At 44.8% G+C, this 15,127-nt stretch overlaps 1 protein-coding gene across 1 annotated transcript; it reads left to right on the top strand.

Annotated features, from left to right (window-relative positions):
- The first annotated feature begins 3,023 nt into the window (after positions 1–3,023).
- rpgrip1 (RPGR interacting protein 1) lies at positions 3,024–14,858 on the top strand. Its single transcript, XM_046327973.1, is given in 30 exon segments — positions 3,024–3,230; positions 3,529–3,762; positions 3,989–4,102; positions 4,767–4,884; positions 5,015–5,226; positions 5,681–5,783; positions 6,292–6,438; positions 6,610–6,715; positions 6,843–6,869; positions 6,962–7,108; positions 7,217–7,290; positions 7,520–7,740; positions 7,907–8,013; positions 8,161–8,211; positions 8,329–8,508; positions 8,844–8,961; positions 9,927–10,105; positions 10,107–10,301; positions 10,304–10,442; positions 10,694–10,989; positions 11,246–11,597; positions 12,033–12,229; positions 12,336–12,395; positions 12,521–12,859; positions 13,279–13,354; positions 13,476–13,573; positions 13,697–13,886; positions 13,984–14,068; positions 14,209–14,342; positions 14,518–14,858. Coding segments are annotated over 29 exon segments (4,383 nt in total). The 5' UTR covers positions 3,024–3,230; positions 3,529–3,674; the 3' UTR covers positions 14,748–14,858.
- The last annotated feature ends 269 nt before the right edge of the window (positions 14,859–15,127 follow it).

Here is a 15,127-nt window from a genome sequence, read left to right as displayed (position 1 = left end):
GACCAGCAGAGGGAAACGAATAGAAGGGGAAGCACAGGGACAAGACATGATAATCAATGACAAAACATGACAAATGCAAAGGCGATTGGAATGACAAGTGGACTACACGTCTCGAATGTTCAGAAAGTTAAGCTACGTAGCAAGAATCTTATTGACTAAAATGATTAAAATGATACAGTACTGCTGAAGTAGGCTAGCTGGCAGTGGCTGCGTTGTTGACACTACACTAATCAAGTCGTTCCGTTGATGTAATAGTTTCTGCAGTGCTGCTATTCGGGGGCTAGCTGGCTAGCTAGTAGTGTTGTTTACGTTACGTTGCGTTAAAAGAACGACAATAGCTGGCTAGCTAACCTAGAAAATCGCTCTAGACTACACAATTATCTTTGATACAAAGACGGCTATGTAGCTAGCTATGTAGCTAGCTACGATCAAACAAATCAAACCGTTGTACTGTAATGAAATGAAGTGAAAATGTGATACTACCTGTGAATGCGACCGGGTTGTTGAGTTCTATTCAGAAGACGTTGGCTAGCGTTGGCTAGCTAGCAGAGTCTCCTACGTTAAGGACGACAAATAGCTGGCTAGCTAACCTCGGTAAATTAAGATAATCACTCTAAGACTACACACTCTAAACCTAAACAACACAATTATATTGGATACGAAGACAGCAAAGACAGCTATGTAGCTAGCTAACACTACACTAATCAAGTCGTTCAGTTGAGTGTAATAGTTTCTCCAGTGCAGCTAATCAGTGGACGTTAGCTAGCTGGCTAGTGAAGACTACGTTAGGACGGCGAAATACGATAATTACGCAATTATCTTTGATACAAAGACGGCTATGTAGCTAGCTGAGAAGAAATTGCTAAGATTAGACAAATCAAACCGTTGTGCTATAATGAAATATAATGAAATGTAATGAAATGTAATGAAAAATTTGTAAGTCGCTCTGGATAAGAGCGTCTGCTAAATGACTTAAATGTAAATGTAATGTAAATGAAAAAGTTATACTACCTGCGGGAGCGAACACCTTACCACTGCTACACCTTGCTATCAGCGGAGCCTTGTCTGGCAGCGAAACAGTTCATTCAGCCTCATTTACTGCCTTTAAAAAAAACATACCTGATATGGCTGACTTGTTTAAACAAATGTGGTTTCTACTGACAATTGAGATGTACAAACTATGGCATAAGGGAACGATGAGCGGACAAGAGGCAATCCATAATGTAGATGAAGATATTAATGAGCAAGCTAGGACGGACGTAGTGAATATAACTATTTGTTCAGCACTTTTGAAATGTACAGCGACAGAATTCAGGACATGGCCCGTTCTTACCTTATTCTCCCTGTACACCAAGTCAGAACCGTAGGATAAATAACAGAAGCAGACAATGAAAGCTCTTACACTATTCAATGGTAACATTTCTCTAAAACAGTCTATAGGCTACATGTGCACCACCAAGTCAGAACAGTAGGTGAAATCAAGACCAGAAAAGGGACCAACTTATTATCAAGAGGCACATGGGCTACTAACAGGTTACTACACAATATACACTTAGTATTACTTTCTTTGCTACAGTATACATATCTCCCTGACATATTACATAATTTATGCAGCAACATACAATACATTTTTGGAGCTGTGTTCACTGCCTTCCAAACAACTCATTGTTGAATTTGCGATTTCCAACTTGTTGTGTAATGTTTATGTCCATGATACGTTTTATCTATAATTTCTCTTCATTATTTATCCTCATATGACAAGGATTGAAATGGATTTGCCAGTAGACTTGACTTGTCATCATGACTTGATTCATGATGACGACTGCTAGCTAAGATTTTGAAAGTATGATGTTGGCATGATCAGTCCAATCAAAGCTACTGTACATATAACGTGATTTGACATCATTTTATCTGTGGCTAATGACATTCCAATGTAACTCTATGGCAGCTCCCAAAGAGCTAGAATTTTCAATGTCTACCCTTAGACTTTGCAGTGACGTAGTGTCCCCAGTGACAGAACACTGAGTCAATCTGGCTTGCCCAACCACCACAGAAAGCACTGAGCTAGGATGAAACACCTGCATTTTGGAGCTGCCCAACTCAAGAAAACAAAAACAGAGACCATGTTTGTGCATATAACCTAGCTCAGACTGTATTAACTCAATGACATAATTTTTTTTTACATAGTGTGCGAATTGATATGTTACATGTATTAATATTTATACTTTTTTTGCTAAAAATGTGGGGCTCAAAACAGGTTCTGCCCCACCTGCCTTTAATGACGGGTTGCCACTGATTAGGTGATTATGTGGATGTTGCACCCCTCAAACACAGGAAATAGATTGCTGAAAAGGAAAGATCCTCAGGTGGGCGGGGCATGCATGTTGCTAATGTCATGTATCCCTCCTTCTTCTTTTCCTTCTCTCCTCCTCCCCCTTCACCTAGTAACCACAAGTGCCCCTGCCCACCTCTCTTCCTCTCACCCTCTCCTCCTTGCCCAGTTGTCTGTACATATCTAGGATCAGTTTATCCTCTCCTAATCCTAACCTCAGCCAGTTAAGCCAAAACCTAAAAACTGACCCCCAGTGTCTAACTTCATCCTAGACCATTCCTTCAGCCTAGCTAATCAGATTAAGACTGAGATAGGATTAGTAAAGGAGCAGGTGGGACACTAAGACTGTGTCCAAAATGGTACCCTCTTCTCTACATAGGGTCCATTCGGGCTCTGGTCAAAAGTAGTGCACTAAATAGGGTGCCATTTGGGATAAAAACTGAGACAGGCTGGAGGCTGTACACCGAGAGAGAGAGAGAGAGAGAGAGAGAGAGAGAGAGAGAGAGAGAGAGAGAGAGAGAGAGAGAGAGAGAGAGAGAGAGAGAGAGAGAGAGAGAGAGAGAGAGAGAGAGAGAGAGAGAGAGAGAGAGAGAGAGAGAGAGAGAGAGAGAGAGAGAGAGAGAGAGAGAGAGAGAGAGAGAGAGAGAGAGAGAGAGAGAGAGAGAGAGAGAGAAGTGGGGGGAGGGATCCTAAGGATTAGTTCTATTGGGCTCTATCATAGTAGCTGAGTTAGAGACACTTATAGTGCCTGGAAGATTGTGACGGGACAAAATGTAACCCTCAACTACTTCATTTTTTCACAATTGGTATCGTCATCATAACATTTAACAGCATCGACTTTGTCATCCTCAACACTTCTTCTGTAACTGATTACCTGCATGCTACTGTGACGAAACAGGTAGGTGACAACACTGCTTGCTACCATACTGACACTGTGCTGTGCTCAATGAGCTGCAAAAGGAATTCAGCTTAATGTCTGGGCTTGAAATGTCAGTGAAGTAGAGGTAATATGCTCAAAGGTAAGGCCCTTACTATCGTTTATGTTAAAAGTACAGAGTAAATAGGCATTATTCTTAAGATCTATTCTCTGCCATGTATGAGTCATCTGTGTGTTTTCTCCTAGCTCAGAAATTATTGTAAGGGACAACTAACATAATATCTGGAAGTCTACTGCTTCGTATTCTGTTGTTTATCAGGAAGCACCAAAAGAAAATGGATTCTGTGACCATACCGACTCACTACGTGTGATGTCAGTCCCATCCTCTGTGATGACATCACCACCAGAGCCCCATCTCCATAGAAATAAGCATTGTGATTGGCTGAACCTTCATTAGGACCAATCATGTCTCTGACAGTGGACGAGACAGCCGGAGATCTACCAGTGAGGGACGTAGGGCTGATGAGAGGAGGGCTGATGCCCACCGTACCAGGTAAGAAGGATGGAGTGGGGGAGAGTGAGATGGGAGGGGGTGGGGGGAGAAGAGTGAGGGGACAAGAGAAGAAAAGAATGTAGAAGAAATGAAAACAAAACAGTGCATTTACATTTTAGATTCATGTCGTATAAAAGGTTAGTATCAGGAAATAAATAGATTTGATTGAAGCAATGTGGTTTAACACCCTGTCTCCTTCGCTTTCTGTCTGTCTCTCCTTTGCCAGACTCTGTGAGAGACGGAAGGTCATGGAAGAAACCACAGGTGCTCAAGTTAAAAGGTCAAACAAAACCAGGAACTCACAGATCAAAACCAGGAACTCACAGATCAAAAGGACAATGTATCTATTTCTGGGATTTTTTCACCTCTAATCCCTTCTCTATCTTTCTTCCTTCTCTTGTCTTTCTTCTCTTAGTCTCTTCCTCTCTTTTTTCTTCCCTCTCTCTTTCATCCCTCCTAATTACATTTCTTTCTCCTCTTCTTCACTGTCAGTTTCTTCCACCTCTCCCTCTCTCTTTATTCCCTCTCTCTTTATTCCCTTTCTCTTTATTCCCTCTCTCTTTATTCCCTCTCTCTTTATTCCCTTTCTCTTTATTCCCTCTCTCTTTATTCTCTTTCTCTTTATTCCCTCTCTCTTTATTCCCTCTCTCTTTATTCCCTCTCTCTTTATTCCCTCTCTCTTTATTCCCTTTCTCTTTATTCCCTTTCTCTTTATTCCCTCTCTCTTTATTCCCTTTCTCTTTATTCCCTTTCTCTTTATTCCCTCTCTCTTTATTCCCTCTCTCTCTTTCTCCCCTTTCTCTTTCTCCCCTTTCTCTTTATTCCCTCTCTCTTTATTCCCTTTCTCTTTATTCCCTTTCTCTTTATTCCCTCTCTCTTTATTCCCTCTCTTTCCCCTCTTTCTCCCCTTTCTCTTTCGCTCCCCCCACACTTTTCCTCACCTCTGTTCCATTCCCTTATTTTCCCTCTCCTTCTTCCTTCTTTTCCTTCCTCCTCTCCATCAGACCGCCAGAGGGTGTTCCAGGTGCCCAGGGAGCAGCTGGAGGACCAGTGTTTCCGTCTGCAAGAGGAGAACAACCTACTGAGACAGCACACACGCACACAGGAACAGAGGCTACGCCGGTACTTTTCCAATGAGACACGCTTCTTTTTGTTCTGCATTGCATAACATTTTGCTACGGTGTGCCCTAATCAACACAACCCAGCTGAACCAGACCACCCAGTGTATATCCTCCATGTCCTCTCTCCTCAGGATGTCCACCAAGTTGATGCGTCTAAGGGAGGGGCGTCCGGGTGAGGCCGGTACCAGGGTCAGGGAGGGGGACATGGAGGACATGATCCAGGAGCTGGAGGCGCGTGTGGCCACCTTGGAGAGCCAGAAGGGGGCACTGCAGAGCAAACTCAGCATGGCCAGGCAGCACATCATGGACCTGGGGCCTGGCCGGAGTTACCACAGACACAGAGGTACTTAGCTGTCTGTGTAACCATAGAGCGATATTTTGAGTCATCTTTGTGAAAATAATTTTACGTAATATTGTTTATGAAATGATATTTATTGTCCTCCCTCCCTGTACGTCATCACTGATGTGACATGACTAAATCTCCACCTGGTACAGCCAGAAGAGGAGTGGCCAACCCTCAGAGCTTTGTTCCTCTCTGGGTTTCTTCCTAGATTCCTGCCTTCTAGGGATTGTTTTCCCGAGCCACTGTGCTTCTGCATCTGCATTGCTTGCTCCTCGAGGTTGTAGGCTGGGTTTCTGTATATCACTTTGTGACAACTGCTGGTGTAAAAAGGGCTTTATTAAATACATTTGACTGATTGAGTAAAGGAGTGAAAGCTATCCAGTGGATTCTCTGTAGGCTTCCACTGATCCAATCACATATCCAGTCATGCACCTTTCCCCTTTTCCCCTTTCAGGGCGGGGAATGGATGGGCAGGGAGGAGTCACACGAGCAGCACAGACAGCTCCGCCCCACTACGGCCTCAGCCTGGAGGACACCAGAGGAGAGACAGAGAAATTGTAAGGAGAGAGCGAGGGAGAGGGAGAGAGTGGGTGTGTGTGTGTGCACGCAAGAGACCATGAGCAAAAAAAAACAGTTGAGTAGAGAAGCAAGTGTCCAACATTCGTCCAACGTTCTTCCTTCCACCCCTCCACCACTGTACCACTACTAAACAGACATACGCTCCTCGGGTCTGTGAGTGAATGCCTGTCTGCATAAGAACAGACCATTCCAATTGCAAATCAATCTGATGTAGAGTTGGTGCAAGCAACCCATGAGGCAAATCATAGGCCATGTTCCAATATCCACACAAGCAAACCACTTAGAATACATGCTTCATTTAATACATTGCTTTATTCTAAGTGGTATTACTATGAAACCACATCAATTGCCTAACAGTACACTAACAGAGCCATAGACGACAATGCTTTGCTGTGAGGCCTGTGTGATCTTGCCTTACCAGAAGCATAACTACTCCTCTTTCCTCTCCCTCCTATATTTCTCCGTCTTCTTTCCTCTTTGACCCAGCAGGTCCAGTGTGATCCAGACCCAGAAGGTGAGGGTGACAGAGCTGGAGCAGGCTGCCCAGTCCCTGAGAGACACACTTGGGGAGAAAGAGAGAGAGATAGAGGACAGTATGAAAGAGATGAGGAGACAACAGGCCAACGGACACAGGTGGGGGCAGTTCGCACGCACACGCACACGCACACACACACACACACACACACACACACACACGCACACGCACACGCACACACACACACACACTTACCCATTCCTACTTCTTAGCACACCTCTGAGCTGTAGTATGTTGTGAATCTGAACGATGACCTTTTCCTTCTCCAGGATCACTATAAAGGACAATGTGGACGTGATCCGCCTGCAGAAGCATCTGTCAGACAAGAGCGCTGCCCTGCGTGTCAGCCAGGAGAAGTTCAACGTGTTGCAAGAGGTGGAGGGGCTCTCTCTACCTCGTTGATCCTTCTTTCACTTCATCATGATGAGATACTGACAACTTCTACCTTGTTCTTTCTTTTTCTCCCCCTGTCTTTACCCCCCCCCCCCCCCCCCATTTCTAGGCTTATGAAGCTCAAATGGAAGAGGTAGTAAGGGAAACCTTCAGTGTGACTATGAACAATCAATCAATAACATGAAAGAACTTGTATTGACCGTCTAATATTCCCTATGTCCGCTAAAGGGTCAGAGGTCACTGAAGGAGAGCCAGGGGGCATTGCTGGAGAAGGTAGAGGAGCTGAGTGAACAGCTGAAACAAGAGAGACAGAGAGCGCTGACACTGGAGGGACAGCTCACCGCTGCCACTCTTTCCATGCAAGCCCTCGAGGAGGTATTGCAACGAGTCTGCAAGTAGGGGTGGAGGAAGTAGGTAGAAGTTGTCCCTCCCTACCCATTGATACAAGGCCAAATACTTCTAACTGCATACTATTCCATTCAGTTCCAAGAGAGAGTGTCAGACCTGGAAGGAGAGAAGAACCTACTGAAGGACAGCTATGATACACTCCTGGAGAGGTGAGGAATTAATTAACTATCGTAAATGGACTGACACTGTTTCTGTCTTTCTCTTCCTTCACCTGCCCACCTCTCTCTCTCTCTCTCTCTCTCTCTCTCTCTCTCTCTCTCTCTCTCTCTCTCTCTCTCTCTCTCTCTCTCTCTCTCTCTCTCTCTCTCTCTCTCTCTCTCTCTCTCTCTCTCTCTCGTGCTCTCTCTCTCTCTCGTGCTCTCTCTCTCTCCCTCTCAGCACTTTATCTGCCCACTGTCATGTGGAGGAGAAGGTGGATAGAGAGAGAGAGCGGGAAAAAGATAGGGAGAGAGAGAAAGAGGAGATCTGGAGGATGGACATAAAACGGCTCGAGGAGATTCTGCGAGTGGAGAGGGAGGAACGAGGGAGGCTGGAAGAGGAGAAAGAAAGGTTGCAACTGGACAAAGAGAGGATAGAGGAACAACAGGGGAGGGAGAGAGGTGAAGGAGAGAGAGATTAAGTTCAATACTACTTATTGGTAAAGCCAAGAGTTTCTTCTTGACCATGTAAGGAAAACTCCTTACTTATTGGGTATCAATTGTGTTATAAATATCATAGGCAGTCTATTCTGTTGTTTGACAATTATTTTTATATGCATTTTCATAGAGTCCGTTGAGTCGATTAGAGGAAAACATGATCGAATGGAACAGGAAGTTCTACAGCACAGACAAGAAGTGACATCACTGCAGGAGAGACTGGACTCAGTCACAAAGGTGAGAGATTATTATTGACACGAATAACATGTCAAGAATATGTTAATAACAACTTAATAATATACTGTATGTTATAAAACTGTTTTGCTCCGTTTTTCATGTCTCTCCATTCTCTCTTTTTCTTCTTTCTCCCTCCGTTTCTCTCAGGAGTTTGACATGAGTGTTGAGGACCTCAGTGAAACCTTGATACAGATTAAGGTTAGTCCCTTCTCAGATTAGTTAAATAACGACAATATAACAAGCTAACAATATAAGAGGTCCTTTAAACCTTATTAACTTTCTCTCTTACTGTGCCTTTTGAAATCCCTTTCGTAGACATTTAGGTTACAGCAGGAGGGCCGTGAGGGTCTGCGGTTCCTCGGGATTGATGGGAAGGTGGAGGACTCATCGAGAGAGCTGAGGGACCTCCAGGCATCCCAAGCAGAGACTGTGTTAGAATTACAGAAGACCAGAGACTTACTGTTACTGCAGCACCGCATCAATAATGATTTGCAGGTAGGCAGATAGGCCTACCTGTTTTTCTTTTTAATTTCTATAATTGTAAAGCAATGTTGGGTCCTTGAAAAGAGATATATAAATCCCATGTATTATTATTATTAACACACACACACACACACACACACACACACACACACACACACACACACACACACACACACACACACACACACACACACACACACACACACACACACACACACACACACACACACACACACACACACACACACAGACGCGCATGGACGCTTGCATACACAAAGGTAATTATAAAGGTTATCTTCAATAACCCCCTCTCCTCTGTTGTCCTTCCTATTCCTGTCCTGTCACAGGCTGAGTTGAACACAATGATAGAGAGAGCAGAAAGAGAGTGGGAGGAGACCAAGAGGAGGGTAGCGGAGAAAGATAAACTACTTGGAAGAAGAGCCTTGCAGATCAACACTTTACAAGGTACACATATTAGCCACTAATTTGTAGTTTATAAGTGTGTAAATTAGTAGCTTATAAGGCCATTATAATGTCTTATTAGCCATATATTAGGTCTTAAGGAAGAGTTTTCTAATTCAAACATTATAAGTCACGTTTTACCGGCCAATCCTTAATAACCTCATTGTAAGCCATAAGAGCATGTTACACAAGAAACACACTTTTAGTAAGCAGTCTCATTGTGGGACTCCTAAGGGCACAGTATCTCAACATGTGATCCCTAACTTTAAGTGTGACGACTTACAATGTTTGAATAAGATATCACTAATTCAATTCAAATGGTATCTAAATAATTATTCTTCAAAGGAATAGTCCGCTCAAAAATGTTCTTTCGTATTTTTTTCATTACTCTACTGTTGATACAGTCCCAAAATGTTTTGCATGTCAGCAGTCAAGTTTTCACGATATATGACTTTAATGAAGCAAAGTTTAATGCCGCATTCACATGCTAGTCGGAACTAGGAAACTCTGAAATATCCGACTTCCCCCCCTCCCACCTTTATTTAACCAGGTAGGCTAGTTGAGAACAAGTTCTCATTTGCAACTGCGACCTGGCAAAGATAAAGAGTTGCTGATTCATTGAACGCGGCAAGTGTATAACTACAAACAGTTAGCAAGTTGGAAATGTCAGAGTTTCCTAATTCCAACTAGCACGTGAACGAGGCATTACTTGCCACATCATCATCATGATGCGTTTTGCATCATATGATTCATTTTCATGATGTGGCAAGTTACGCTTTTCATTTTAAACGTCCAATATCTTGAAAACTTGACTGCTGACATGCAAAACATTTTGGGCAGAAATGAAAAAAATACATATAGTTTTCGAGTGAATTATTCCTTTAATATCAAACATTAAATTGAGCGTTATCTACTAAAGCTCAGCTCAATGAGTTTAAAAATCACTTTTTTCTTCTTCTTCTTTAAAGCGCAGCTGAAGGAGTTAGCCTACAGCCCTAGGAACTACAAACGGAGCATACCACTACAGTACACCTGGCCGGGGTGGGACCAGGAAGTGGTACAGCCCATTGAAGATGACACCACTTTCTCTCAATTACGAGCGGGGGGAGTCCCTTTTGGAGATCCACCTCAGGGGGGCAGCTTTCACCCCTGAAGGGCTACGGACCATGGGGGGCGCCCGGAAAGGGGCGGGATCAAAAGATGAAGCGGTCGTGACCTTTTGCACTTACGCCCTCCTGGACTTTGAAATGCACTCCACACCCCTGGTTTCGGGAGGGCAGCCCAACTACGGGTTCACATCGAAGTACCCTCTCTCTGCTCGTGATTTGGGGAGGCTGGGGGGTCAGGGGGGAGGGGTGCTGGTGGAGCTGCACCAGGCATTGGGAGGGGTGCGTTTTGTGACCCGAGGGGGGGGGCGCAGGTGCCACTGGTTGGAGCGGTAGAGAGGAGAGGGGAGCAGGTGAGCGGACGAGTCAACATCGCAGGTAAGTCTTAGCATAACCTGGTGTCATTATATTGCAGCAACAACGGTTTCAGCTATCATGGATCAACCACTGTTATAGCCACAATTGTGGCTTTATTATGTGTTCTAATGTGCATCATTATTAGCAGACACTATGCGAGGCCATGCAAATGTGGCCCAGTAGAACTGAAACATTAGATATACAGTATACCAGTAATATGACATACTGTGTGATTGCGCCCATCACTGAGACTCACCTATTATCCCTTGAAGGCTCGGAGGGAGATGTCATAGGGATCCTGGACTTCTGGGTGCGTCTCTTCCCTCCTGCGGAGCCCGTGGACACACTGATAGAGAGAGGAGTGGACAGAATGACAGAGAGAGGAGCAGACAGACGGATAGAGAGAGGAGCAGGCCGAATGACAGAGAGAGGAGCAGACAGATGGATAGAGAGAGGAGCAGACAGGATGACAGACAGACTGATGGACAGAAGGACCATCAGTCCACAGAGACAGTGGAGCCCCATCTGGGCCCAGAGAGGTCTAGGCTTGGAGGACAGTCTGCGTGAGGTAGGCTACTGAGACAATTTTACAACAGGTCTGTCATTTAAAATCCCCAGGTTTTATAGAAATCCTAATTGGAAGATTTCCTGATATCCAGCTTATTCCCTCTTGATTCCAGGAATCTTCTAACTGGGATTTCTGTAAAACCTGGGAATTTGGGGAAAGTTACCGGAATATTGTAAGCCTAGCTCTGCTCTTAAAAGACCAAAGATTCACTGGGTGGTTGAATTCATGCAGAGCACAATGTTATTTTCCGCTACAGCAGGAACTATTTGACTATGGCAGAGGTATACCCAACGAGCTGGAGGTGGTGCTAGAGCATTGCGTGGGTCTAAGCGCCCGCTGGCCGGAACTACTTCCGGACTCCTACCTCATGTACCGTCTCTACGACCTGCCGCCTCACGCCTCCCCCACAATACCGTGCAGCGCCGACCCACTGTTCAACGACACGGTCAGCTACCCTCTGGCCGTGACCACTGACGTTCTGGAGTACCTAAGAGGGTGCAGTCTCTGGGTCTATGTGTTCGATGACAATGATGATCAGACTCCACCTGCTTACCTGGCCAAGACACCCATACCACTCCGCCCGCTGGCAGCAGGACGATCTATCAGAGGTGAGAAAATGACAACCCTAATCATACCCTATCTATCACCAATTCTGTAGAGCTACAGGGTGCCCTTGATTAGATCCGTCAGGTGTCTTAGTGCTGAGTTGGAGTAAAACCCTGCAAAACCTTAAACTCTTCACATTGTTAAAGACATAATAGATCATATTGTTTCATAGAAATAAAAAGTATATCTCACCTTCATGCTCTGACCTCTCAGGTGACTTATCCTAAAGGCCTGTGTTCCCAAACTGTGCACCCCCTAGTTCCCAAACTCTCCGTCAACAAGAGGGGCGTGAACAGTGTGTCATGAAGCTGATCCTAGATCTGTACCTAGGGGAAACTTTGGTCGCACCCCGAAGCCATGCTTCCTGCTATACTTCGCTTCCATCTGCATCTTGCTTCCTACCTTCCTCCCTTCTTTAATTCCGTCCTTACTCTCAGGTGACTATGTTCTGAGGGACACGGGTGGCGGCCGGCGGGGGATGGTCCGCGTGTTCATACGATGGATTTACCCCTTCCAACCACCAGAGGGCAGCACCCAAAGAGACAAGGAGATGGACAGGATGGAGAGAGCGATGGAGAGGAGGAGCGAGAGAGCAGAGGAACTGCCGAGGCCTATTGCCAAGCCTAGGGTGAAGGTATGGTTCACATTTCATTTTTACATAGACTGGTCACATTAATTGTTAGCATCTCCTTTCTCTTAAAAACCTTTTTCTACCTCTCGTTATATTCTCCTTATTTCAGTCAAAGGCTGTTGAGCCCAGAGTGGACAGACCTGCTGCACATAAAGAGACCAGCATTCAGGTATGGCACACACTTGCACACAAACAACCAACCATTGTCATCTGAATATGCAACAAAGAATTTGCTCTATTATGAGATTTGAAAACCTCAAGAGATACTGAGTTATCACTCTTTCTACTTGTTAGCCCAAGCCCCGTCCTCCACCAATCAAGCTGCGATTACCCCAACCCAACGCCCAATCAGAGCGAGCCACACCTGTGACGTCCCCGGAACCCAGTGTCGCCACACCCCTCCAATCTCCAGTGAGAAAACGGGCCACGCCTCTTAGATCACCTGCCACACTCTTGACACCTGGGACGAGTCAAGCCACGCCCTCCCAGTCGCCCACCAGGAAGCAGGCCACCCCTCTGAGGCTACCTGAGGTCAGAGGTCAGCGTTCGCCTGTGTCAGAGTTGACCCCATCTCGACCTGACTCGGCTCATTCCACCAGGAGTTCCGCCAGTGATGATAAGAGTTATTTTAAGGTGAGTGGATATAGATAGTATAGCAAAAATGTAAATGCAGACAAGGGCCATAAGCAGTGCAGGAAAGACAATTGGGCTCCCGAGTGACACAGCGGCCTAAGGCACAGCATCTCAGTGCTAGAGGTGTCACTACAAGACACGCTGGTTCGAATCCAGGCTGTATCACAACCAGCCGTGATTGGGAGTCCCATAGACCGGCACGCAATTGGCCCAGTGTTGTCCGGTTTAGACGTCGTTGTAAATAAGAATTGTTTTATGTCTATGTCTATTTAAATAAAGGTAAAATATATAACGAATTATAGGGAATAATTTCAAAAGCAGGATCCCATTTAAAAGGTGTGTACTAAAAGGACTAATGATTTGATCATCATATGTTTAAGAGTGAACGTTTGACACCTTTGTCTCTTCCTCCCTCTCAGGACACCCCCCCACTGGAACAGGTGTCTATGGAAGAGGAGGAAGAGGAGGAGGAGCAGGAGGAGAAAAGTGACGAAGGTGATCATTCATTACAGTGCTATCTATATCCTATTTAAGAACAATAAAGTACTCTTGTCCTGGAGTTGAATAGGAATCTCCTGATGTCATGAACAGTCATTGGTTCTACTTCCCTCTGTAGCCCAAGTGGATCGTGAGGTCATGGAATCCAGAGAATCAAGGACCTCCAACCGTAGTGACGTCCTCATTATTCCTCCATCTTCAAGGAGAATCAGAAAGGTAAGAATCAATCAATCAATTGGGTCTGGTGACTAACTGATTGAGGTAAGAATGAGAAAAATAGAAAAATAGACATCTTACATTTTTCTCATTTTCATTGAAGTCTTTATTTCTGTGTTTCAGGGAGACAAGTTGAGAGTGGAGATTCTCTCTCTCTCTTTTGAGCCCACCTCCCGAGTGGCTCTCGATGAGTCAGTGCAGCGTGTCTATGTAGAGTACCGCCTCCTGGGAGTTCCCATGGAAACCACAGAGACACCCATGTCACTCCGTAAACCATCGGAAGGGGAGGAGATACATTACAACTTCACACGAGGTGTGTGTGTCTGTGTTTGGATGGGTGTAGGTGTTGATACTCAAAATCCCTGTCTCACCATATATTCTTTATTTCCCTCATTCTCCCCTTCTCCCAGTCATCTATGTGGATGGCTCTGAGGCAGCCCCACTAAGACAGTACCTGTACACCATGCTGGAGGGAACTGACCCAAACCAGGGCAGGTGAGAGAGAGAGAGAGATGACCCCCCCCCCCCCCCCCACAATTTATAGTGCCACCAGCCATCACGGGATGATACCCCTGAATGTGTATATGCCCTTTTCAATAGAGTCAATACATGCTATAATGTGTGTGTCTACCCAGGTTGAAGTTCACAGTGGTCAACGAGCCAATGGATGATGACGATGATGAGGAGTGTACCGATGTTGGCCACGCTTTCCTGGACTTACAGGAACTGCTGCTAACAGGAAATGACATCACCGAGCGGCAGATCGACAGTGAGATTCTATATTTCTATTGTTGTAAATATTTCTGTGACATATTCTGTAATATCTCCTCCCTTATGCACTGCATTTCTTACTCTACTCACCCCTATTTCTCTACCACTCCTCTTTCTCTTCCTCTCTCCTTCTCTCCATCTCCCCCTCTCTCTCGCTCTCTCTCCCTAAATAGTTGTCAGTGTGGATGTAGAGAAAGAGGTGATGGGAAAACTCAAAGTCTCTCTGGAAGCAGCAAAGACTTTGACTGGGATATACTGGGACTGTCGCCAGAAGAGAGATCAAGAGACCAAGAAGGATGAAGAGAATGACGAGAAGGAGGAAGAGAAGGAAACATTGAAGAAAGAAGGCGAAATACAAGTGATAGATTATGACATTGATGATGATGACAGTGACTTTTACTAAAAGTGGAAATATGAAAAGGATATCATGAAACAGATAGGAATTGTGGTCCCTGTGAATAGATTGTGTGACTGACAAACTGACCACTCTTAAAATAAAGAATATTGAATAACCGTAAACGTCTGACCTTGTATAATAAAACATATTACTGTCTGATAAAGTTATTATTTTTCGGAGTGTAAACTAACAAAATACTCTATAAATAATATTTGTAGAATCTTGTAGAAATGGAGATCAAACTGCATCTAAAAAAAATAGCTGCATGTTTGTTTGATCAATGAGTCCAATGGCAATGATACTGTTTATCATCTCGTTATGATCACAGTGACTTTAATTTACTACCATCTGCTGGACAAAGTTGGTCATTTACGACCGATGAGCGC

The sequence above is a fragment of the Oncorhynchus gorbuscha genome, linkage group LG25 (assembly GCF_021184085.1).
Source record: "Oncorhynchus gorbuscha isolate QuinsamMale2020 ecotype Even-year linkage group LG25, OgorEven_v1.0, whole genome shotgun sequence".
NCBI classification, from domain to species: Eukaryota; Metazoa; Chordata; class Actinopteri; order Salmoniformes; family Salmonidae; genus Oncorhynchus; species Oncorhynchus gorbuscha.
Note: the sequence above shows the minus strand (reverse complement) of the source record. Positions and strands in the feature narration are given on the sequence as shown.